The 27641-nt window shown below is 36.2% G+C and overlaps 1 protein-coding gene across 1 annotated transcript in view; it reads right to left on the bottom strand.

Annotated features, from left to right (window-relative positions):
- The window catches only part of ABI3BP (ABI family member 3 binding protein), a gene marked incomplete at its 5' end in the record, with an annotated part of 167248 nt that overhangs the window by 108885 nt on the left and 30722 nt on the right, over nt 1-27641 (bottom strand). The window contains 6 exons of the mRNA XM_082332100.1: nt 570-632; nt 1733-1784; nt 6673-6734; nt 9785-9966; nt 19252-19384; nt 22523-22591. Coding sequence (XP_082188226.1) covers nt 570-632; nt 1733-1784; nt 6673-6734; nt 9785-9966; nt 19252-19384; nt 22523-22591 — 561 coding nt within the window. The remainder of the gene's footprint in view (nt 1-569; nt 633-1732; nt 1785-6672; nt 6735-9784; nt 9967-19251; nt 19385-22522; nt 22592-27641) is intronic.

Raw genomic sequence — 27641 nt, 5'->3', positions numbered from 1 at the left:
AGCAGTTCACCACATTAAGCACTGTATGATAGACTTTTCCCCATTTTTATGTTCTAAGCCAATATTGTGTATTCTTATAGGTCAAACAAGAACAGAAAGCATGAAAGTGAATGGCTTGAGGGAAACAGTTATGCCCCGAGATCTAACATCAAGCTCTAATTGCAAGGAAGGTTATAATATACATCACTAGAGCCTAATATATCAGTACAGGTTTGTGTCTGTAGATGGTGTGTTATCATACTACCTTAAAAAACCAAAAAGAACAAGCCCTGATCTCAATAAGATCTTTGCCACAGAACTTGAAGTATGAAAGAACTTCTTGGCTCAAACAGTGACAGTACCTTCTTTTAAATACTATGACAATAAAATGATCCTGTTTCCCTTAGGCTACATCATGCTTGAACCATCTGTACCACCATAAAATATAACAAATACTGTCTGAAACAGCTGCAAAATACCCTTTGATATGCAAGGAAAGAACTATCAAGATCAAGTAAATTAAAAGTATTTAGACAGTTCTGATTTTCAGCCACAGATGAGGAAAAATAATAAAAATATCTTCTAGTCACCTAATATTGCTCCTGGCAGAGAAGAACTATCTGAAGTTTTTGACTGCGTCCGATTTTGAATAACTGTGGAGACAACAGAGGGTTATTAGAAAATCATTTAAAAAAAACCCAAAGCAAGAAACAAAACCACACCTGAGACAAGCCTCAGCATTCTGATAACCTTCCCTCAACTTAATACTTGGAGATGAGGACACCATCCTAATCTTTTCTGTATTTGCATTCAGTTTAAGAGACTGCAAAGTGTGTTTCCTCTACATCACCTCTTAACTGTGCATCTCTTCTTTCCCCTAACATATCAGTTTTATATCCTTGTTGAAGAATGACATTCTATGCTTATGTTAATATAGGGCCAGCTCCAGGACATCTCTTTACCCTGCCATTCACAAGTCTTCAAAAAAGATGCATGTGAAGTAAATGCCAGGACAGCCATATTTTAATGGTAATTACCGTAATTTGCTTTCACACCACCCTCCAGTGTTTTCCTGTCCCTGAACTGTGAACTACGTCCAAAGACAATTTGCTTGCTTTTGTTATTTAAAATTATTCACAATACAATTTCTGTTAGCAAGTTTTAATCTGCAGCTCATTTTCTTTCAGCTATCTTTAAGTAGTTAATTTTCAAAGATTACACTACTATACTACCCCTCTCTACTAGAGAGAAACAGGCATTTCTAAAGGGCAGTATGTTTAAGTCTACTGTAGATATCTCTCTCCACTGACAATAGGAAGGAGAAGAAGGGAGTCTAAGTCAACGACTTAGCTGAAGATACCCACAAAAAAGTTTGGTAGCCTGAATCTTATCCATACTGCCACCCTTCATGCCTGACCATCAAGTTATGCACAGCTGGAGATCAACATACCTGGACAATCCAGTTGAAAAAGAAAAAGAATGGATACTAGCAGCAATCAGAACTGATTGGTATCCATTCAATGACTCAACTAAGTCATTGTTTATAATGCAACATAATAGCTCATTTTATTAACACAGATAGGTAACACCTTAACAGTATTTGTAATTAAAGCATATAGTAGTTTGTAAGGTTCCACCTATTCTAAAGGGAAACTTTCATGACATTCACATCAGTCAGAATTTTTTTTTTTCATTTTAATTTTACGTTACTCTTGCAGAGCATAAGAATCAATTAAAAAATATACATATTTACCTTGTTTGATTATTGTGACAGGGACCAACTTCTTATTATCACGCAGTGTAATCTGAGAGAAGAGGGGAAAAAAAGAAAGCCTTGGGATAACTGCCATAATAGTAATTGAACTAACTTAGTAACAAAAATAGAGGGCTCTAATCCAACACCGCGCCTGCCCCAAGTTAACACTGGATGTGACTCTGGCCCTAGTCACTGAAGGTTACGCTATTGCTTCAATTCCCGTGGGCCAGTATAGTAATATTGCATTTTGATCTCCTTATTTCAGCTTGAGATGTTTTGCTTCATAAAAACACAGTATCTGGCAGCTTAGGAATCCTCAACCCTTTTTTCTTTTAAGAATCTCTTGAGCACTCTCTGGGGAGTACTCCAGAAAGCTAAGAAAAGCTGAAATTTAACTACAACAATAACATCTGAAACATATGCAATTACAAATTTGGTCACAGGATATAATTATATTCTCAGGAATAGTATTTTTAGAACACAAACTATTCCAGAACCAGGTGTACATTTGTAAACTACCAGCACTCTTGGGTGCACAGTCTGCTTAAAGTAGATTAACTCAAGAGTCATTTTATTTGGTGAAATTCTTTCCAAAATATAACTAGCCAGCCACCCATGTTCTTCTCACTTTCTTACGCTACATACTCGGACTTTTCTGCTCTTCACTTGTCTTTGACCCAGATTACTTTTTACCTAGGTGCAGAATCTTTTCCAGCATTTTGATACCACGAAAATATAAGGAACACATGAATGGACCCCACATTTATTAAAAGGAAGAAAACAGCTGATCCCAAAGATTATAAATCAGTATTAACTGCCACACATGGGTACTAGGAACAACTTCTGAAAGCTTAATAATACACTCAGGTGATAAGAAGAGGTAGACTGTAATGCCAGCAATATAAAAATAGGTGCTAAACACATTGAAAGTGGATTTTTTTTCAGTTATATCTGAGTTACAAGAAAGAAAATAACTCAAACAATTACCTCTCTGTGTTAAATGTACACCACTTAAAGTAAGATACAGTTAATGTTCATTTTGCACTTCATGACATCTGGTCTACTTCATGTGAAAGAACACTTGCATGAAAATTCAGCATTTGGTGACGAGGCTTTAATTATTTACCTAAGGATAACTATTTTTGCTCTATTCCAAATATTAAAAAAAAAAAAAGCTTTAAAAGCAACGGTTGGGTACACATCAAACACATACCAAAGCCTAGGAAGCTGGAAGAAGGCAAATAGCAACAAGTAAGATGTCCCTTTCCTCAGGGAAATGGATGGAGGCTGCTTATTCTATGAAAGCCATTACTTTCTGCTTCCTAATAACAGTTTTGCATCGGCATGAACATGGTTTGAAATTAAGTGGAGGTTTCAATCATTGTAATTAATGAAGGATACAAAATAATCTTTTTTTATTGCTTACTATTTTTCTTTTATTATTAACAAGGTTTACATTATCTATTTTGTCTTCTAGTGAAAAAATTGTATTGCAGATGATCAGCTTTTGAAGGAACCCTGCTATTCACGCGACTAGCAAGTGGGATGAAATGCATTTAACAGAAGAAGATGTTCGTTTTATTATATTTCTCATCAGGAGCCCTACAATCAAATAAACAGCTCTCAAGTTGCAGTGAGCACTTGTGTAACTCCAGTGCGGAACTTCTAATCACAAGTATTATCAGTCCTTTTACTAGTAAAAGGTTCTTCTATTGAGAAGAGCATCCTTTCTTTGTTGAATAATAATAGATGACTGTAAGGACAGTAATATGAAAATGCTAAATACATTAAAATACATTCAAAATTTATTTCTCACTCAAGAACAAATCATTGACGTGAAATCCATGTTCCGCAGCTGCTGTAATTACACTGCTCACCTGCACAGATCTGCGAGGGCTGCACTTGAAATCTACCACCGTGTTGTGAATCCTCTCAGTCTGCAAAAAGTGACTACTTTATATATTTTTATGTCTAGTAACGTTTACTACTTGGGCAAACTACTTCAGAAACATCAGCGTATCATCTGCAGGAATAGCACTGTTAACTGTGTTTTCCAGACAGAGAATATGAAGCATATCGGTATTAGGAACATTAGTTATTAAAATGACTGTGGCATCTCCATGAATGAAGGAAGACGGCAAATAAGGTATTTCTTAACTTCAGAGGAAAATTAGAGATGTAAGTTATACCATAAGTCAGGCATCTTAACATACCTGTGGCATATTGCATAAAGGACTGCAGGTCTCAGACATTCTGTCAAACGGCATATGGCAACATTACTTTGAGACACTTGTTCTTTCTGCCTCTCTTATATTCCAGTACTCCAAAAAGCCACAAATAACTGGCATACATGTAAGAGCCTCCTCAAGGGAGCATTACAGTCAACCTGGATTGGATAAGTTTTGGAAGAGCAGGCATGTTTTCTTCCAGAGTTTAACAAATGATAGAAGCTAAGAGTCCTGGGTTTTGGCTAGAAAAAAAAACGAGGAGGACCCCACCTTTCAGACTGACATTATGAAATTGCAGGAACCTAATCGGACAGAAGAGGAAATAAATTTCTACTGCATCATCTCCACCCTACCACCACCCATTGTTTATGAAGGGAAAAAGAATGACCATCCCTAGAGCTCTCCTTTTCCTTCCCTCTCATTAGTTGTAGCTCAGACAGCCCCAGGAGCTTAGTCAAACTTAAAGGATGAACCTGCCAAAAGAAACACAAGTTGATATGTGACCGATGTTGAAAGGGCAGGATGACTAGATGGATCGGTAATGTTGCTTTAATAAACAGCCTTTAAAAACGTCTCCTGACAGAGAAGAGTTAGAACCATGCTGATATGAGCCAGTTGTGTCTTTGGAGCAAAATAAGGCACAAACAAAGCTTGGCCTAAATAACACTCATTCTGGCTTTGCACTGATGATGTGATTGCACCACTGAAACATACCCCAACTAATACTGTGGAAACTGAAGTAATAACGTAAACTTAAGAGCCGGCCACTATCTGCTTCCCAGCCTTAGTTTTATGGCTTTTTGCACCACTAAAGTGAGAATGATAAGAGAATTTTTACAACAATCTATGGAATGTTTTCATGATATTTCTGTGGAGGGTGATAAAGCAGCACCGCTCTGGAGCTAAGCCCTGTGAAGCTGACTAAAAAGACTAGATGTTGGCTTCAGTCCTCCTTTCATGCTTAAGCTGCACAAACATTTGGAAAACTGTTTTAGCTCACTTTCTCAGGACTTCTCTTGCATAAATAGAATCCCAACTTTCACAGAAGCAGCATAACAGAGTCAGGGTCCTGGCACAGAGGGTTTGCTAAGAGGAAGAAAGGAACTCAGCTTGCACTCCAGATTCCAGAATGAATTACCTGGTCTTGCACTGTCACGTCTAACTTCGAAGATGCTTATGGGACCAACGGGAAGAACAGTAAAGTTGATTTCGTCAACAACATAATGAGATGAGCACCTTCCTGAGTTTCTATCAACTGGCTTCATATCACCCACAGATAAAACATTTTCTCTTGCATGTGAGACATGACTATGTTTCCAATAACCTAAGCACTACACTGCTCTAACTCTGTATGCAATGCTATAATTTAAGTATTGTTGTCCTAAATGAATACCTAATTATTCCCACAAGAAAATATATGTAATGGACTATGGTTTGATTCCTGAAGGAACTCCAGGTCTGATAATTACAGATTGTTTACAATACTGTATAATATGAAGAATGAACAATGAGAAACCATACATGCCTATTTCCTACCATGAAAACACTTGGAAAATCAGAGACAGAAGAGAATTGTGAAAAACGGATTGTTCCCTTATAATAATCACTCATGAGTCAACCCTTTAAAATGTCTGAAGTAACAAGGATTTCTACAACTTTTCTTGGGAATTTATCCCATAGTCTACCTCATGGATAGTACCTTGAAAACAAAGCAGAACAAAAAACCCCCAGAAGATTAGCTGCTGCAACTTGCACTTTGCTTAAAAAATTTAGGAAAGAAAATATGAAGAAACCAATTTAATCTCATAGAAGAAGAGGTAATGCTCAAAAGTTATGAATTAAACGTCCATTTTTCACTGTATTAAAACTACTCTACTAACAGGTTCAATCTACAGATCCTTCATTTCTGCTTCAGCCGTTGGAAGCAAAAAGTATCTGTGTATGTGAATCCACAAACATGAAAACCACCCATGCTTGCTTGACAGCTGTTATGGCAAATGCCAGATGAGAAAAAAACCCGAAATTAATAAATATTTATATTTATTTATTAAAAAAAAAAATCTTCTAATGCTTTGATGAAACAGTTAAAAATTCTACCTTGCCACCTGCAATGATTTAATGAACTGCCTAGCAATCTCGATAAGCAAATTAAATTGCCCTTTCCAGCTTCCTCTGGTTCTGCAAACACTTGCCTCACATATGAGAATTATCAGTGAATTCAATGGTATGACTAATGATTTTAGAAGACCTGAGTATACACAAGATCACTGTATGAAAATAACAGCACTACCTTATCACAAAATGAACTGACCACCACAAATATCACAGGTTAACAAACCTGACTACTACAAAGGGATAAGCAGAGTTTAATGTTTAGAATCCACACGTGGAAGCCATCAGCTTCATCTCTGTTAAACCGGAATCAGTAGATGTAATCATCTCAGCTACAGTTCTCAATCATTTTATCAATCCACACATATAAACACTTCTCCATACAGTTATCTAGTCTTAGATTGAACAGTTTTTTTTATATTGGCAATTTGTGACCATAATCTCTTTCTCACTTTACTCAACAGAGAAGCAAAAATTTGACCATTGTCCTGGTTTTGGCTGGAATAGAGTTAATTTTCTTCCCAGTAGCTGATATAGGCTGGCATACAACCATACAAAATACAAATCTGGTATAAAAAATAAGACTGTTTTACATACCTGGGTTTGGGAATTAGGTACCAACTTGTACATATTCTGGAGTTGTCCATTTACTTTTTTATCTGATTTGACAGAAAGAGAAATAAATACACAGAATTACTTTTTGTTTTGCCCAAAGCAAAGCAAACCAAGTTTATTCACCTTTTTCAATAGCTTATAAAGTTAGGAGACTTAATTACAAGGTATAAAACCACACCATGTAACAGTTTTGTTTGGTCCTGTTTCTCCAGATTAATTAATTCATCTGCAAAGCCTCCTCTTCACACTTTGATAGAGAGGAAACAAAATGTATTCTTGTTGTTCTACAACAGGGGGTAAGAGAGCTGAAGTGGTCTTTGGGACTTACTAAGGAGAAGTCATAGGTGCCTAAGCGGATTCTTTAATAAAATTAATATAACCACAACACTAATAGGCAAGGAAGAAACTTGAAAGAGGAATTTCTGCATCCCATGTGTCGGGCTGGTACTAGGACTGGCTAAAAGCAGCATGTTTTAAGCTCTCCAAAAAGTCTTGCTTTTCAGCGCACTCTTCTAAAAGAAATACACATTTAGCACTGGCAGTACAGAGCAGGCATATCACCTCTCTTTGGATCTGACACGGTTTCCTGTATCTCAACATATAAACAAAGTAACCCACAGATTTAATATCTGAAATTTTTCTCTTGGGTTTTTTCTTTTAGCTTCTTAGTGTTACAAGCCTCTTGTGATGCAGCTGCTAAGTACAGAGGAGAAACAGTCCCTCTCAGCACCTCTTATATTCTAGCATGATGCTTTAAACTTTGTCTACATCTTCCACCTTTACACATTTCTGCTCCCTTTGCATCAACAGGCGTGTAAACAAGAATCCAGCTAAATGTTATTGTATTTCTTCACAATTCCATCCAAAACAGACAAGCAAGAGAAAAAAATTCAACTATAAATAAATATCAATTGAAAGACATTTAAGTTGACCTGCTACCCTGGAGAGGACGGGGGGAAAAAAAAAAAAAAAAAAAAATCTTTCAAAGTGCTTGATACTTCTCAGGAATAGGACCCATTGGCCTAAAGACAAGGGAAAATTGACAAAAGTTTCACACTGACTTCATGAGAAAATCATGTTAAGATGGTCAGAAGTAATCTACTTTCATGTCTTTTGATACATTTTGATTAAATAAATGTTGAACATTTTCCATGCCTTTTATGTCTTTCTCAAATCATGAATTAAAACCAGATTCTCCTCCCAACCCCTCCCAACATGTTTAGTGTGTAACAAAAATTTGGCCTGTGGATTCGACAAATGTAAGAACATGCAACAGGAATTTCAGTTTACAGTCATTTATATATTCTTCAGTGAGGAAAGAAAATTTACAGTGAAGGATGTTTCATTTAGGTTGAGATGCTTCTTAATATATGAAAAGACCTTGAGTTGCTACAAGACAGTAAGTTAAAACAGAAAAAAAGTGGCCATTTGTGTTGATTGTTAAACTCCTATGCAGACAGATGGTTACAAATTTATAATAAATGTTCACTCTCTGTTTACTGCCCACAGCTTCTGTATCTACCTACTATGCACTGACAATACGAAAGGCTTGAATCTGAAAGGTGCTGTCAACTTTCCAATTACAAGATACTTTATCAGTAGACCAGAACATAGACATACAGTGTTAACAGGAAGCTCCCTGGATTTAGTTGTTGCAGAAGCACCCACTGAATACACAAGTCTACATTCTATGAAAAAGAAATCTCATCTAAATAGAACATGAAATCTTGCAAGAAAAAGTCTCTTTCAGTCCAACTCAATCTGCCTCTGTAACTTACATGAATGATTCTTCTGGCTTATTAAAAATGCATAGTGTCTGCAAGAAACAGCATTTATAATACATTATATACAAAGAGCAAATTTGGTGATGGCAGTGGACATTTCAATCAGTCTTGAACACAGCTTTAAACTGTAAACACTATGCACTCTTCAAATGATCTATGGGCAATGGGCAGGTACTTCAAAGTTACAGCTTTCTAATTTATAACGAAGGCCAGCAAAGTTCTTTATTAGGGAGTATGAGGGCTTTCGCAGTGTTACAAGCCACCCTACTGCTCCCCTCCCTTATCCTCCAGTATATCGAGCTGTGTAACTCGCCTGCAACTTGAAACTGAGGTTCAAATCAAATTTCAGCTGGAAATCTCATATGAATAAGGCTCTCTTATGAGAATTGCCATTCTTCACATTTCGAGTCAAGCTAGAAATACTGAGCATAGGAGTCTGCAGTAGCTTCTGACCAACATCATGCTCAGAAATACCTTTATGTAAATGCTTGAGGAAAATAAATGAAATTGGACAATGTCTGTTTAGTCCTCTTTTCCCCTCTTTAAAAGGAGCAAGACTCTGCTGTTGCCTATTTCCTCTATTGATAGCAGTGATTCTTTGAGCAGTACATGTTTTTTCAAGGGTTAATTTGATGTCACTTTTCCAGCATTGTCTTGGGACTTTGGAGAAAAAGCTTAAAATATGACTGTAAGAACAGCCAGAGATGCCATACACTGCCTCCATGAGAACCCAAACAAAAGCATGTATGAGAGTGTATGCTTCAAACACAATTTAGATAATTCCTTGACTGGAAATTAGCTTCCAATTCAACTCTCCAGCAGAGTCATAAAGGGCCTATTGTGATGCATGCTGGATAGGACAGGCCCTGTCTAGCTTTTAGCCAGCTTGAACATAAAAGCAGATATAAAAGATTCAAACAAGGATAATACTTTCCATCAACTCAAATTAGTAATGATCTTCTTATTCAAGGCACAAGGAAAAAGCTTGGAATCCAGTCAGACGTATAAACATACGTATTCAACACTTCAAGTGTATCTAAACTAACCACTGTTAGAGTTCTACCAACCTGCAGCAGATCCTGTACTATCTGCAATGAGAAGAGAACACCTTTCAGAAGAGTAGGTGCCAGTTTTCCAAACACAAACTATTCCTAGTTTCACCAATTCCTAAAATAATTTGTTAGGGGCATAAGGGATAGCATTTAAATAATGAAAACCTGATCGGTAGTGTACTTTAAGTAATACCACAATAAAGGAAAAAATACTGTCAAACTGAGCAGCTATTTGATTATTTACTGCCAAATACTTACTAGACAGAACTGTCTTATGATTGAAAGTCTTGCTCCAAATACTATCCTCTACGTTGTCTTTAACTCCAAATTCATAAACTGTGTTTGGCTTCAGATTGTCCACCACCGTCTCTGTAACTGGGCAAAGCTGGAAAACCCATTTCTTGTCTTTATCCTTTTCTCTGTAGCGAACTGTATAGAACCTGCTCGACAGAAAAAAAAAAAAAAAATTTCTTCACAAAGAAACTCACTACAATCATTTTTGTTAGGAATTACTAAAATGACTTCTACCCACCATTGTTGTTGTTCTTTCTGGCCCCTTATGGGTATCAAATATCAGAAAAGCCAGCATATCTTCCCTGCAAATGTAGTGCTAGCTCAGTCATCTCCTAGATACATATATGCTCCCCATCATACAGACGCCGTCATTAGGAGTATTATATAAAGAGCAAGAGAACAGTCTCCTTATTCACAACCAACCGTGTGTGGTTCTGACCACAAACTGCAAGCTCATTTTGCAAGCAGTTCCTGTGATTCTGACATATGCCAGAACTAGTCAATTGAATCATGAGTCTATTAGTCAGGAAGCCTCAACCAATTTCACAAAATCTCCTCTATCTGTCCAGGGGAAGGTGTTCCCCTCAAAATTAGTCCAAAAATATTCTCAAGGGAAACTCAGTAACAGTTGACATTTATATAATACATTCCTCATTCAGTGATCCCATTATGCATTGCCCACACTTCAAACAAGAAAGTAAACCAAGACATTACTTTCAGCAGTTTAAATCAATAACGTGATGAATGCTAGCAGATTATGAAATTAAAAAACATTTCTACAGAAATTGCCCAATTCAATCAGGCAGCACCACCCTGAAAAAGTATGACTGCGATGCTAACCAGTATAAAACAACACAATGTAAATGGTGAGAGTTACGGCACAAGAACTCCACTGCCTGCTACAGTCTCATTTTCAATATACATACTGTACCACTGCCAGAATGGGGTGGGGTTTTCTGTTTTTGTAAAAACAAATCTCGGAGAGATTTGGCAATTTTTTAATCCATGTATTACTGAAAACTGTTACGTATAATGTAAATAAAGCATATGCATTGTCCATATCCATCTTACATTTACATCAGCTGAAAAAGGATGAATTCCATCCAATTTTATTTTTCCACACTTCAATAAAGCAAATTAAGGCCATAAACCAAACACAACTTGAAAACCCCAGGTACATGCCCAAGAATCATTCAGAAGCAAAAGAAATGGGGGTTGCGAGATTTAATCCAGGTATTATATAGGAAAATATATGGAGAGAAAGGAAGGGACCTTAAGAAAACAACCAAAAAAAAGTTCTTTAATCAACTGAAAAGGTATCAAAGGTCCAGATTAAAATAACTTAATGGACCAAATATAATACTGTCAATGCATAAAGCTGCTTTTGCCAAAGTTACGGAAGAGCACTTCCAGAGTAGAGTATATGTGAAAGATGACTGTTGAGTACAGGGAAATTCCTACTTCATTATTAAAACACAACCTAAGACAAGGCAAGTGCCAATCATGGAAAATATTTTCATACACAAAGATTCACTTTGTTTACATATTTCATCTCATAACTGTCAAATTTGTTTTGTTGGCACCAAAAATATAGGTTCTCCTGTTTTAGTTGCTACAATTTAGCTCATTCAGGTATTCCACCAGGTTACAAAATTAATATTTATGTTGGCTCACATAACTCTCTTCATTAGCTGGAAGATTTCTTCTCCTATATCCTCTTCATACATAGTCACACAGACGTTAACAGACAAGAAAAGCTTACTTGAAATCTCTCTCACTATCTTGCAAAGTACATAACAATAATAAACAAATCCCATCTGCAACATAAATGCATCTTGCTGGACCCCATACAGTCTCTTGCTGAGGGATTTAAAACAGGTATAGATAGATCTATGATCAAAATGTGAATCACAAGTAGAAGCAGACACCTTCTTCCCAGCTTGCCTGAAAGAGGAGATTTCATTTGTTTTCATCTTCATCCTTACCTTTTCCTAGGGGTTTTAGTCGAATGGGATAGAAATAAAGTGATTGCATGTGATGGAAAGAAAACAGTATACTGATTCATTTCAGTTATTTAACAGTCTAAATGAACAGCTGCAGCAGAAACGAGGAGGAAAAAAACCCCTCAAAAACTTGTTCATAATGAATAGGCTTTTAAGGGGCTGCTCCCACTTGCTTCTAACTGTAGAAAATGTTCCATTTTTGAATACTGTCTCCACACCTGCAAATTCCTTCTCCCTAACATGAATTAAAATACCAAGAACACTTGCACGTCAAAAACCATCTTTCACTAAAATTCAAGGCTATTAAAAAAATCTGACAAGGAGATTTTCATAGTTGTGCCAAACTGTGCGATTAGAAATAGAAACATATAGCATAGAAGAAATGTGCTCTCAACTCCAAGACTTCCAAGCCTGCAAAAACTTCACCAAGGGTGTAATTATTTCAGTGGAAACTTGCCACTACGAGTACTAAAAACACTGGCTGTGATGACAGAATTTCCTCAACGATTTCAATAAAAAGCAACCAAAATGAAGTTCCATTTAACAATTTGCAAGTCACAATTGTTTGAGTATTAAAAATATCCAAATTGTAAACAACGTGCACTTTTGGGGAAATGCAATAATTTCTTAATAGACTATGAATTCAGAAATGCCAAGTTTTGTCATTAAAGAACAACAATTCATTCTTAAACCAGACCAACAAGCTGCCAAATACAGAACATTCTACTGATTAAATTTTGTTGTCATTTTAATTTCTCCCTTTTTCAAACCTTCCTTTCAGAAAAAAACCAATATCAAACAATCAACACATATAATTGAAGACACGAGAAAGCAGTCACCACTCACATATATCAGTCCCCTTGTGGCAGTGACATACACACATAAAATTTGCGCAGCTGGCCTGCTACGTGTACCAGAAACGGCAAAACTGCTTCTCCTGGATTGCAAACATTTAGAGAAACCTCTCCATAGATTCCCCTCAAAAATGATAGAAGGCAGGCTGAAAACAGATGACAGGCTGAAACAAAGTACAGCCACACTTACATAGAGGGGAAAGGTACACCACGCTGTTTCTCAGATAAAACAATTCCCATTATCTCTGTAAGGTAAGAATATGAAAAACTGATTGCATACTGCAGGGCCCTAATAGCTAATATGAAAGTTACACTTGTTGAGAATTTATTTTAATCTAGATTCTCAGCATGTACAAAGACCTGGCAATATTTAACTGCTTTTAGTTTTGATTCCTTACTTGTTTTGGTGGGGGATATGAAAAGGGCACATTTTATCAGAACAACGTTTATTGAATAGCACTTGTATTCCTATTTAAAACAAATACTAATCTAAAGATTTCAGGGTTCAGTTCATGTCTTTTCCAGCTAGCACTCTAGAAAACATTAAACCTCTTTTGTTAAGCTCCATAAAAATTAATCTCTCTCCCTCTCTTCCTAACAGGCAATGTTTCACTCATTAGAAGATACCCCCAAACAAACCACCATGGGGACTGTAGAGAAATTTTACCTCCGCCCTTTTTACTGGACAACTGAAAGGATAATAAACTCCAACAATTTAAACAGAAGGTGTCACGAGCAGGTGAGGGATACTGTTCCACTCACAGGTTTTTGTTTGTTTTGCTGTAATAAAGTCAGCCAAAAAAAACCCACCAAAACCCACAGGAAAGAAATAGAGCCTACATTCGCCAAGATGGCCTCTCTCCATATGCATTCGTGCAACATCATGATGTGTTGTAATATTTGTATTCTTGAAACTCTCTCTACATTAAAGAGCTTTAAGTATTCTTTTACAGTATTCTGACTTCACTTGCCTCCACCTATGATGCACACAAAATGCGAAATAACGGCAGAAACAGACAGAGCAAAACCAATCTCCTCATTTAAAGGAAGCCACAAGAGTACGATATTACTCCATAGGCCAACCACTGTAGTGGTCACTATATATGCACAGTCTATGTAAAAGACTATCAGCCCAATACAAAAGGATGTTTCTATCCTTTCTATGTTCAGTTTACATAGGTTGGTTTGTTTTGTTTTTGTTTTTGTTGTTTTTTTTTTTAAACTCCACAATGCAAGGCAGTGAAACCTCTTCCTTCTCAGCTTAGAGCTAGACTTTTATACTACACAAGAAATCAAAAGATGATGACCGTTTTAAAGAAACAGCCCACAGGGTTTTTGCTTCTGAAATGAAGGAAATCTTGCTTGCTGCAAAGAGAAGCAAAATTCTAGGATGGATAGGCAAAACATTAAGTTTTCATATACCGGCATAAATGACACTGTCTTACCAAGAATTCCAGTGCTATTTTTCCAATTATTAACCAAATTTCTTTTCAGCCAGATTCCCAGAAAATGCTTGCACAGTCAAATATTTGGGCACAAACAATTAGATACTGGAAATCTTATAAGGCAGATGGGTTTATGAGATTCCCAGACTAGGTCAGTTTGTATAAATATCATGGGTCTATTTGGAACCAGATCCAAACCAAAACTCTAAACAATTTAATCATGACTATTTTAGTCACACATAACACTAAACAATTAAGCCTTAGAGATATAAGAACATTCCTGCTCTGTGATTTCGCGTTGCCATAGATAAAAGATTATAAAACATTGCAATTTTGTGCATAGGAATGTAATCAGACTTTTAAAAAAAGGCTATTAGCATACAAGTACATGTATTTATTTGTTTATAGTTAGACTTCATTAGGAACACAGCATCCATTTAGTGTTAGAAAGTAATAAAAGAAATGGCTTGAACTACGATGTTTCAGATACTGAGTGTTTCACAAATTGGCACATGAAGTTGATTATATTGTTTCCTTTTTGTTGCCAAGTTTACTTTAAAGTAACAGACACTGACATATATAAAAAGATGGAAAGAATTACATCACTGATGGCTACCAGTTAAGTCTGCAAAGCACTTTCCAATTTAGTTGTCACTTTTACATGATCACTAACTTCACTTTTTTCACTTAAATTTTTTAGTAGAATGACTGAAATTAATTGAAGAGTTAGGACTTCTGAAGAATGGGAGGCTGACCACCAAATCTCTCCATGTTTAATCAAGCTTTCAGCATATACTCCCACAGCAGTAACTCAACAGCATCTGAAACTCAAAAACTTGCTTTGCTGCAGTATGTTTTCCTTAAGGAATCCTGCTAAGCTTAAAATACATTTTCTATGACATTTGCAACACAAAGCATGATTAAGTTGGCAGCTGCATAGTAACACAGATTTGTAGATAGGCACAAAAGGAGATGCATGCACACATCCTTCTGAATTTAGGGTTTTAAAAACCCTATTTCTATGTGCTATACAACATAAAGAGTACATATGGATTCTTGGTTTTTCTCTCTCTATTTTTCCTACCTTTTTTTGTTTAAAGCATCAGATACAAATTAAGTAAAGCACAAAACCTGTACTACTTGCAAAGATGACATTAGGACATTTAAATCGCAGGCAAACAAATTTCAACAATATAACTGCAAATTTGTCAAAGTTCTTAACTTAGATATATTTCACGAAAAAATCCATACCTTCAGGTTTTAAATTTCTATTTCACATGTATCTAAAAGCATGTTTGTTTTTATATACAATCCACTCGATACAGTAAAATACAGTATTCTATCTAATAATGCTGTTTTTGTCTTGCATGGAAAAAACATTTTCTGTTCCTTCTCCTGACTCCCCCTGCCCAAAGAACTGAAGATCAAACTCCAGCTTTTTCAACCCTGTTCTGGGATCTGTGGTGTTGTTCTAACCAAAGGAAAGGCCAAGAAAAGTCTATACAATAGTCTATACTCTCTTTTTCAGACCTAAATGGACAGTAAACATAGGCCCAGTATATTTATTATGACAGCTCTGTCCACTAATGGTTGTCTGAACATTGAATGGCAGAGAGGAAACAAGTCTCTCTACTCTCTTGGAAATACAAAAAGAGGAACTGAACGTGACTGTGCAGCAGGTTACCTTGACTTTGCCATCCTCCCTCATCAACTACCTCATACTGGTGTCAGAGAACAGAAGATGCTGAGAAAGCTAATTCCACACTGTTGGTGGAACCTTTCTGGTGTTATGTAGCTCTCATCAGTTATATAAAACTAATAGCTTGAGGTTTTTTTGTTTGGGTTGTTTTGTTTTGCATTCTAGTGCTAAGGCTCTGGCCAGAGATGATAGCCACTTCAAGGAGGCTTTAAAATTTGACCTTGCAAAGAACTTTGGTCCACAAAATTGGCAGTGATTATCTTTGCTTCCACAAGGAATTACGGTTTGGCATTATCTTGCAGGAAATATGTAGCAGTCTATTGGCTTATGCCCTTAATCTGTATAGAGATAAGCAACCAAAGAATGGTTTGTCAAAAAAATGGCACAGGAACTTTTTCTTCATTGGAGTTTCTTAAAAAGCACTTCATAGGTACAGAAGAACACTATGTGCCCTCAATAAGCAAGCAGTAATTTCACTGAAGCAATAAAAGATACCAATGCTCTTTGAGAACGTGGCACCTCTTATTCAAAACTCATTTGCTCACAAAACCAGACCTTCTAAGGAATATCCCACTGAGGTCAGACTCGCACTAGAGAAAATCTTGGCCAACAGACCCATGCTGTTCCATATGGTTTTCATCTTCTGAGTCAGTAACATACTCAACTAACTTCTATTATGCAACATTTGTACAAAAGCCTAACATCCATCCGGAGATGGTAAAATCTGCAGCTGAGAACAGTGACTCCATTTCAGGTCATACAGAGTTATAAATCTAAAACTCGGTGGGATATTAACCGATAGAACTGAGTTGAGAGGTCGTAATTGCCACATACTGGCCATGTCAAAGATTAGAGGTTAGTCACTATACAACAATCTTGAGGATGATTAACAGCACATTTCAACATGTCACAATAAGGAGAACATGCCAGATCAGAAAGGATCAAATAAGTGAAGTAGATTGCCCCTGCAATAGATACTAATGTTGATGAATCCGTTATCTGATTTTAAGTCTTGAACTTTTAACATGATGCTGACTTGCTAAGGATGGGCTGCTTCCTAATTTTTCTTACCATAGATTATCAATTATCATTCAAATTATTATAATATAAATCAATCATTTTTCTTCTATACACTGACTAGAAATATATTTGAATCCAATCACTGCTTGGAATTACAGAAATACACAACATGATCATGTGGAAACCGTTCTCATCGTTTATACAAATCACAAGCATTTTGGTCCAGCAAATGTAAACAAAATAAGTGCATCACTTAAGTGATATTTTTTTTTTTTTCTTCATTAACTTCATTGCTATGCTGGATTGCAAAATAGAAATCTGCTTACAGGTATATACCCATACTTTGATAGGACTGTTTGTAATTTGATTTAAGTGTTTTTAAACTAGCTACTCATGGGTGTCAGTGTATCTTTAGAGTTGCAGCACAGGGAGATATTCAAACAAAATGAAAAATACAACTCTCATAGCTAAGTCCTCTTATGGGGGCAAAAGGGAAATACATAGGCAGTACTTAAGTACAGCCTGACAACATTTCATTAAAATGGAGGTACCTTAAAAGTAAACACCTGAGAAGAACCAGCTAACTGGACTAAACAACACTTAGCTAAAGAACCAGAATTTTGGGAGATGCATACCATTACTTGACACAAAGACATGGTAAAAGCAAGTCTCTCACACAAACGTATAGAATATATTCTAAGCATAGCAGGACACCAGTATCACTGCACTAAGTGGAAAACATTACATACTACATTAAAGAGTTTGTTCAAACTTTGAGTCAATGAATGTCCAGCGAGAATATTCAGTTACTGAGGAGAAAAACCAAAGCTGATGAAGGCATTGTGGTGGGTACCATATGCCTTGAATCTCCAGGTGGATTAATGCAGGATATATGCTTCTTCTAGTCTTCTTCCTTCCCACTGCACAATGGGTGCCGTAACTTTGGTGCTGACGCAGCACATAGAGAAGATAAGTTCCATAGCAAAAACCATGCTAAAATCATTATGCAGGCAGAACACTTTACAGGCTCCTCCATGATCAGCTCGTTTCTTCAATTTTTAACTGTAGGAAACCATTTGCTGCTTTCTTGACCGAGAGAGCAAAATTTAAGCCTAAACCAACTTTTATTTCTACTGAAAAAAATCCAATTCAATTACATGCTTGGACATTTCCTAATATTCCATAACAATTTCTTAATAAATATTAACGTTGTTATTTCAACAGTGCTTGAAATTGTGGTTGGTGATGAAGATCCAAATTTGTTCATAAGAAATTTTTGAAGCTTGAAAGGGGTTAGTTCAAAGCTTTTGGGAGGTAAGAAAAAGGTTATATTGGCTACATGGCATGGGTTTTTTAACATTATCTATGGTTGACATCCAGTTCAATGGTATCAGTGGGAGTTTTATTATCAACACCAAAGTACGCAGATTCAAGTCTAAATCAGACAGCTACAAATTAGACAAAAATTAGACTGACAGGGAAGTGTTCTCAATAATGCAAAGATGCATTAAGAAAACAAAAGATGATCATTGCAAAACAGATGTAGATGCATCCGACACGTGGGTGCACCAAGTTTCTTCTTGGTTTTACAAAACACTGCTGATTTGAATAGAGCTTCACACGATGTAAATGAAAACAAAAAAATTATTCTGTCATAAAAGGAAGAATAGACGGAGAACACCAAAATGGCAGAGCAGGGAAAACATCTGTATTAACAATTTCAATAATCGCGGCAGATGAATTTTACTCATCTGCCAAGACTTGCCTAAAATGGAATGGTGCACTCAACTGAGAAGCTAGCCAGCACTATGACTTCTCTTGAACCTGCTACTTGGTGAGTCTTCTTGAGCTCCCCACCTACTGTACAACTCATTAAATACGGCAAAACAAAAATGTTATAGTAGAAGAGATCTTCTTTAATGTACAACAGAAAATTAATGAAAGCTGTACCATATCAATATCAGGGAAGCAGTGTAGTGAGAAGATCAAATACAGGAAACAAAAATCAAATAGGATTAATACATCATTCCCCTACCACAACACAGCAAAAGACTTATTTTACTCCTATATACCAACTTTAAGACAATATATTTCCTGTGATTTAACAAAGTTTCTTTCAATTAATTCAGATACAAATGAAGGTAGAGCCAAGGCCATTGGTTTAAGAAGAACAAAGGATCTAGCATGAAATACCAAGATTTGTACTTCAGCATGTAGATGTCTGACTAAATTTGCACTCAAGACAAGTAAAGGCTTGTGAAGTACTAATTTAAGTAAATGAGAAAATTTACTTCACATTCAGAACTAATGCTTCCAACTTTTTGATTTTCACTGTCAAACTTATTTCAGCCACACCAGATAACTACACTGAATTAAATCATGATCATCATAAAAAACAGTTTTCTGTTACCTGTCGCTAGCACAGCTACTTGTTGCTGTCCAGTCATGTTGAGGGTTGACTAGGATGCCCCAAGAGAGGAACACAGAGGTTGGGGTGAGAGTGCCAACTACCAGCTGCAGAGGCTTTTGAGTCTTGGTCCGACCTACATAAGAAACATATAATTCCAAGTTAGTTTCTCTCCTGCATTACGTAGGGGAAAGTTTTTGCAGTTGGCTAATAAAGTAAATGAAGACCTACTTCTCTTCTAAATTTGAAGGGTAAGGTACAACAGTTCTCTCTCTTTTTCATGGTCACCATTTCTAATGTATGATTTAAAAAAGAGGGCAGAGACAGTGTCTGTGATCTGTTTGTTGGCTTCTTGTTGAGGCAAGTGAAACATCTGCAAGGAAGGGAGACTGCTCCTTATCTGAAGCCAACTGAGCACGAACAGAGGAAAGAAGCGCAGAACAAAGTTGGCATAAAGAAAGGGAGGGTGCAGCTAGCAAGCAGCAGGAGCACAGATTAGGAGACTGCTTTAGAGAGCAGGTATCAGACACCTAAGCCTCAGAAAGGCTATTTTTTAGGTCCCCTTTGGACTTGCACAGCATCTATTTCAACCTAGGAGGAAAGTGGAAGACTTCACTTTCAGACTTACAGATCCAGGGTAAACCTAAAGGAATTCTTGCTATTATTTTGTGGGTAGGAGGGAGATTTGTTTGCTAAACTTAATTCCAATTTTGTCTTATAAGTTTTCTCTATTTCTCTTTTTTTTCAGCCTATGTTCCAGTTAAACCTAGTGTTTGAAAATGAACAGTGGGTGGTTTTGGTATGCTTACTATGAGAATAAGCTATACACAGATTAACATCAAAGCTCTGGCTGTCTTGGACTGCATCACAGAAGGTGTTACACAGAGTTCAGGACATTAGCAAGTCTCTCTGAGTGTTACAGAAATAGTAACTTCTTGGCAGGATTCTTAGTAACACTGCAATTATGTCCATAGACAATTCATACTTTTTACAGCATTCTTTGTCAAGAGTAAAATAAAACCTACAAAAATTCTGTTGCTTTTAACTGTAGGCAGATCTGAGTCTGTGTCTGTATCTGGGGGCATTTTCCTCTTTTAACCACCTACTACATTCAAAATGTTCAGCTTTTGCATGATACTTAACTTTAACTTTGGTCTGAATGAGGTAGCACAACTCTCATGTGGAGAGAGAACTTTCTTTAAATAAAGTTTAAAAGCTAATATTTGGAAATGAAGAAACGATCTAGAGCAATTATTTTGAAACCGTAGTTTGTGGCGTGCTACAAGCCCAAGGAGAACCTTTGGTGTTTGAAAGATGATTAATTAAAGGAAATTCATATACTCTTTACACCACATTACATACTTCAAAAATCTAAAGGATCTGTACCTCCACAAAAGCTACAGGTAACCACAAATTCCCCAAAAGTTTATAAGCCACTGATCTAAGGGTTATATTTTTCACTGTTGTGAAAAAGACGTGACTAACTTTATTTTCATGCCTTTTGAACCCTAGTATCTCTTCACTTAACAAGCCCAAATGAAAGTCTCATTTGTACTTTCAACCAATGCATCTGTGTTCATTTAGAAACTTTAATGGTGTGGGTTTTTACTTTATATTGATGATGAATATGTTGCCACAAAACCCCCACAAACAAGCAAAAACACTCTCTACCCTTAAGAGGAAGTATGACATGCTTTGGAATACTGTGGAACATATGATACTTCCACAAAGGGCAAATGTCTGAATAATTTTCTTGTTTTCTGAACCAGTTCCTATACTCTTTCTCCAATTTTAAAGAAAACCTTAAAAGAAACAGCTTGATCATTCACTAAACTATCTGGCAAATCTGCTACTTAGAGCAAAATCCCTTTCTTGATCACTTTTTGAGGAAACATGGAAAACGTGTTTTAAGGAAAAGAAAAAACAAGCTCTCATATAACTTTAAATCATACTGGTTTTTGGGAAGACCTACATACGATTTTGGTTATGACTCTTATTATGCCATTAGTTCCCACTTAGAGACTGCAATGATTTATACACTGTAAAACCAGGAATTACCTTGGTGATCATCTATGTTGATTTACACGAATACAAACCGTACAACTCCTCTGTATTAATCACATTTTGAACTACAGTGTATCTTCTACAAATGTCACCAGTCTTCACTTGTAAATTTAAAATTGCAGTGACTCAGACTCTACCCCAATTCTTGGTAATGTGTCCAGTTTAACTATTCTCACTACTAAAAAGACTTGCATATATCTTGCTAGCACTAATCCAACAGCTGTTCTTACACTTTTGTCTGCTGGACTGAAAGTCAATTATCTGAATCTTGTTCCACAAATTAGTTTCTGTAGACTGTAGATACAAAAATTAATAATGTCCAAATAGTGCACTGGGCATTTTTTTGGTTTTGTGTTTTTTGATATATATATATATACATATATGTTGCATCCAAAAGTTAAATCACTTTTCAAAATCTTTCCAGACATACTGTTTTATGTCTGGCCAAGAGCAAGAAGAAATTAATCCCAAGCAGTTACCAGGAATTAGAAAAAATTCATATAAAGATCTCAAACTATAAACATATATATATATATACACACTATCAGTTTATTCTTTGCAACAGTCCAGTGATCCTGACAGTCACCTCCACATTAAAGTAAGGAGTTAAAAGCCAACAATATTAATGACATGATGAAGGTCATACAGAATGTCTTTGGAACAGACAAGAATCAAGTTCAGATTTCTGCTCTGCTATGTATAGTTTAAATGAGAAACATCCCTCTTTCTTGCATCAGCGAACTCAGTAGTATTACTGATTTACAGATACACACACACACACACACACGCACAAGTTACCATTTCCAATGAGAAACAAAGAGCATTAACATGTCCATGGATGAAGAAATCCTTACTGGTAGTTTGGGAAGAGTAACTTCAATACAGCAGAGCACTGTGTGTCAAAACTTTTACTTTTTTTGCATGCATTTGTGACCTCTTTACACATCGGAAATTGGTATTCTAAATTTCAATTCTCATTTGTAAGAACTTTTTACAAGGACAATCTTTAGGTACTTCTTCATGTTTTGAACATCACTAATGACTAATTACTGACTAGCAAATACTGTCCTACATTTTACCTTCCCACGTATGGAATTTGTGCATCCCAGTCAGACACCTACGGTTATAAATGTCTTTTCAGAGAAACCCAGTAAAAGATTCTGTCTTCCTTTAACCATTTTGAGAAAGAGATGCAGTGATGGTAAAATACCTGAACAAGATTTCTTGTTATTTGAAACGCGTGCTGGTCTTACTGACACCAAATACCGTGGCTCTGCATCTGTAAATGAAGAAAGCAGCGATTAATACAGAAGTGTACTTGTACATGTACTTTATTTGAGAAAGGGATCAGCCTATAATTCCCAAGAGAAAGTCCAATATTCAATGAATGCTTGATACGTTATCCAATCTTTGTGATCTTTTGGCATGTTTGCTTTAAGGTTTATTCACCAATCATTCAGAAATATTCTAGACATTAGGAAAAACAATACACCCATGCACAAAAGATTTGGAAATTCTTTTTGACTGAGACACAACAAATAGGTGAACACAGCAGGACATACATGTAACATTTCAACACAAACATTACTTGAAAGTGGAGTGAAAACCCAGAGGAAGAGGGGATGGCAAAACAAAAAAGTAGAACAGGTAAAGCAGTAAGAGGGCAAAGCCTGAAGAGTACAGCCAGAGATATCTACTCTCTGGACAGGAGACGGAGGAACTTTTCCTACAATAGTCTCTGTATTCTGTTTCAGGGTATACACCTTAGTTTTCCTGTTTTAAGCAGTTTCTCAGTAAAGAGCTGACCTACTGTAAAAAGAATAAACAAAATGCATTGATCATTTAGGAGTGCATACCCCAACAGACTAATACTAAATCTTTCAAGATTTGCATGATTGTCTGGTTGCAGGAAACAACACAATGTCAGACATGCTTAAGACGTCTCTACATCAGTCACTGGCTTGTTTTATAATTAGGTTTACATACTTCTTCCAGAGACTTATTATGAGATTTAACTACTAAGTGCTTTGACAGTTTTGAATACTCTTCATGAAAGTAAAGTTATTACTAACATTTAACAGCAAGGGACTAATACGTATGTAAAATCCACAAGGGGCTTTGACTTTGACTGGAATCTCTTGGTAGTGTTACATTAGAAATACTGTTGCATGCAACATCATAGAGCAACAAGTTAAGTGATTTTTCTCATTCAATAAATTAATCTCAGAGACCAATTGTATTTTCCAGATTTTCTGACATTTACATTTCTTTTCATTTTAACCTCTATGCATTTTCTCCCAGGAAAAACAAACATTTGCAAAATATTTTTTTATCTTTACAGGAGAGAATCTCTCTCCATCTTAACTCCAGTTCAAACTTTTTTGCACCACTTCCCATAAAAGGTTCCACTGCTTCATTTCAAAAAGCTAACAGAACAGATCATATTACATAGTAAAAAAAAAAAAAAAAAAAAAAAGCAAAAAAAAAGCCCTTCCAAAGACAAGAATTTTCGTTGTTCAGTTCAATCTTACTTGAACGGCCTAAGTTTCTTTTAAAGTACACAAGAACTGCAGCCATTCTAAAGGATGCAGAGTCATTGCTAGCTGGGTGTCAGTTGTGAACCAGCTTGGAAAACTGGAAATACTAGTCTTCATAGGAAATAATAAAATGAAGCAAACCAAGTTTTACACAAACTCTAACACATCTGAGAGACATCTGATGCAGTTTGGATGACACAAGCACACATGGGAAGAGGCCACAAGTTCAGATATATTCATGTTTCTGGCAGTGAAAGGCAGATAACCTCACCCTGCAGCTTAAAATAATAAATGCTTTGATTAAAACAATGTTGAGATGGTGATTTTAGTTTGGGAAATTCATCTTCAGAAAGAAGATTTTCCCTTACCCTTGACGTCAGATGTCAGAGGTTTCTGCCCTTCTTAATTATTTAAAACCAAGCTCTACTCTCACCGAACTGCAACACTAGAAAAGAAGTCATAGGAGCTTCCAAAGAGATATCCATGGGCAGAATTTGGCTCACCATATACTGATCAAAACTACTTTAGCTATATTTTTTTTTTTTAAAAAGGATTACTCCATGTAAAATTCTTATTCTAGTTTAGACACATTTCTCTAAATCTGTATCTATGGATGAAAGATTGAATTTCCTACATCTCAGTGTAACAAATACCTTGAAGTCTACCAATTAAACAGAACCACTGAGAAATCATTCAATTTTCTCTTACATCCAGATTTCTGTAAGCAGAGAGGAAGGAAAACCAGTACTGAATAAATCAAAAGCTTGCTGCGCTACTTAAAAGGCTGTGCCAGTGTGGGGAAAACCACTCTAACTTAACTTCATTGATTCTATGCATCTAAGTCACTGGAAAAATCACACTATGGGTGTACTTTAATTGCTTAATTATTGTTTTTAAATGGGTTTCAGCTGCACCCAATATAAATGTAACTAAGATGAGCATTGAAAACAGCTGCTCAAAGCACTGTGGGAAAAAAAGAATTAGTTAAAAAGAAAGAACAACCCCAAACTGCAAATATCTCTTCATTTACAAAAAATGTTTTTGAATATTTAAGGCAGCACACAGTTCTTCTGGGATCTGTGCAATCATCTGGACATTTTTTGAACTGAGACCTAAAACCAGAAGTAAGTGACACTTAAAAATAATTTGTTTTGCCTGTACTTTAATCCCAGTTTTCTGCTGTGCATTCATGCCCACTTGTGAGACTGTTATAACAGTCATAAAGTATCGAGTAACCTTAACTTCAACAAAATTAGTTTCAAGCATCACCTTGAGAGCTCATGAACTACAAAGTCGGTCTTCAAAACTGCAAAAATTCATGTTTTCATCAACAAAATGTCCAAAGGTTGTGACAGAAAGTTATCCAAATAGTTTGAAACAGCTAGTTTTTCCCTGCTCCATCACTGGAAAAATTCATTCTGGCTGAAGTCTGAAATGACATGTGTATCAGTATAGAAACAGAATATATGTTAAACAAAATGTGGTAATAAAGAAAGACTGTAAATTTCTCCCTGCACATCTCAAAGCTACAAACCCTGGTATTTATCAGGAATCATTAATTCTAACAGGTGTTTTTGTTCTGTTACGAAGTGCTCTCAGCAGGAATATTTTGTGTTGGGTGCTTTTCATTAAGCTTTTTTGTGGATTTAGCAAATGCTGTCTTAATAAAGAATACAACACATCCCTGTTTCCCAGAGAACTCAGGGCTCTTCTGATTGTAATACAATCTATAAAAGGAAGTATTCAGGAAAACAGGCTAAGACTAGATGTTGAGAGAGCTCTGCTACAAAACAGGCAGGTCTAAAAAGTACCACTTGTCTGGTTTAGAACCACTGAATTTAAGACAATGTTATGATCATTATAACTAAAATCAGAATTTGAAATTATCAGAGGAGTCCATTCAATACCTGGAATACACTAAAATCCTGTTCTGAACTTAACTAAAAACATATCTTAATTTAGAAATATGATTTGCCATTCCTGAGCAGAATCACCCATGCTACTATATAGGTGTTAAGTGTACAGCAACAGTAGTGTAACTTAAATTCATCTGTTTGATGAATAGTATCAAAGCATTATGCACGGACTGAAGAACAGAGGCCTTGAAATGTTTCTATTCTGGACAGAGATACATTCTGTATCAAAGGAAACTGAAACCAAGAAAGGCAAACAGCTTGCTTAATCTCATATAATGAGCCCTGATTCAGGTTTAGAAATGGGAGATCTTTCTTAGTCTTCCACTGCAATTTAACATTTTTCTTTATGAAGTCCAGAAGGCCACTAAGTTTTCACACTGATTCAGTCCTCCTGCTAGAGAAATATATGTATCAGTCATCATCACAACATGGAAATCATCTGATGCTACCACAACTCAATTCATTTTCAGGGGCTTAAAACATTGCCTCACCCATGTATTAAACTCTATCAGGTTGCAAGAACTCTTTATGATCGTCTGTGTTCCTTTATGATGTCTATATATGCATAATCCACTCTACAGATCCATGTCCGTAAGAAGCAGGAATCTTGGGGAGAGGTGAATAACATAGGAGGAGAAAAAGAAAATGCTGTGAAATATAGAAACTTTAATAAAACCATAATTTAGCTTGTGCTATTTCACCTTAATGCTTAAGGAATAAATTAAATTAACTGCTGAAATAAGAGCTAGGCAGCAGAAAGGTGGCCATCAGACCCATAAAAATATGGTGTTCTGACTGTGTGTCATTATGATTCACAGAATATATCAACTGTTTACACTGAAATATATTTAAAAAGAGAAGTACATTTGTAAAATAAAATGATGACCTCAAGTAAACACAAATCAAATCACAGAGTACAGACAATCCTGTTTACAGTTGAGTATTTCTTATTTTGTATGAACTGTGTTTAGGAAGAAAATGATAGTTACATAATCACGGTTAATGTTCAAATATTCGGACACAGATCCACGAATCCAGCATCTGCCCCCCATAAATCATTTCAACATACATCAGTATGTAACAGAGAAACATATGATACAGATGCAAGGTACAGATCTGTCTCATCTTGTTAAGGATCCAGAATCTCATAAATGAAGGATCCCTACAGAACAATGCAAACAAGTTCAGTCTGAAATATATTTGTGCTATGAAAATCTTAGTGGTTCCTTGCTGCTGATTCCTGAAGGGCTGCTACCTGTTACTGCCTAGCCCCCCCTTTTTAAGGCTGAAATGACAAATGCCATGGCTAAGAGCTCCTTTCAGCTGGCACAAAACTATTTCTTTATAAACACCTTGAAGTGGCAGATCAGAAATAAAGTCCAAATAGTGACCATCTTCAATTCTTTAGCCCCAAAGTACCACAGAAAAATGCCCAGATGTACCAGAAAAGTGCTAGTCAACAATTTCATACCTAATTCTTGGTGTTGTAATTCCCCAAACACTTTTTGTTTTGACAATTCAGCTGACAGGCGCCAATATGACATCAGAATTGCTCTTTCAAGTTTAAATACCCACAGCTGAACAAAGCAATGCCACTTTGGACCAAAGCACGACACTCCGGCAGGCACACACACCTAACCCAATGATTTTTGAAGCAGGAGGGAAGACTAGTCACGCACCTGAGGCACTAGTATTTGTAAAGCAATAGTATTTGTACCTATAGCATTTGATACATACAGTAGACACACGCATATGCGCTCAGTCTGTATTCTTACATCCTTTCCTCCCACTTCTCAAAAATATTAGACAGAAGCATTCAGTCATCTTGTTTTAGCTTTTAAACATGAAGGCTACTACAGCTCACTGAACCATCACC

Source organism: Platalea leucorodia, assembly GCF_965183815.1.
Source record: "Platalea leucorodia genome assembly, chromosome: 2".
Lineage (NCBI taxonomy): Eukaryota > Metazoa > Chordata > Aves > Pelecaniformes > Threskiornithidae > Platalea > Platalea leucorodia.
This window is presented reverse-complemented; position numbering and strand designations above follow the sequence as displayed.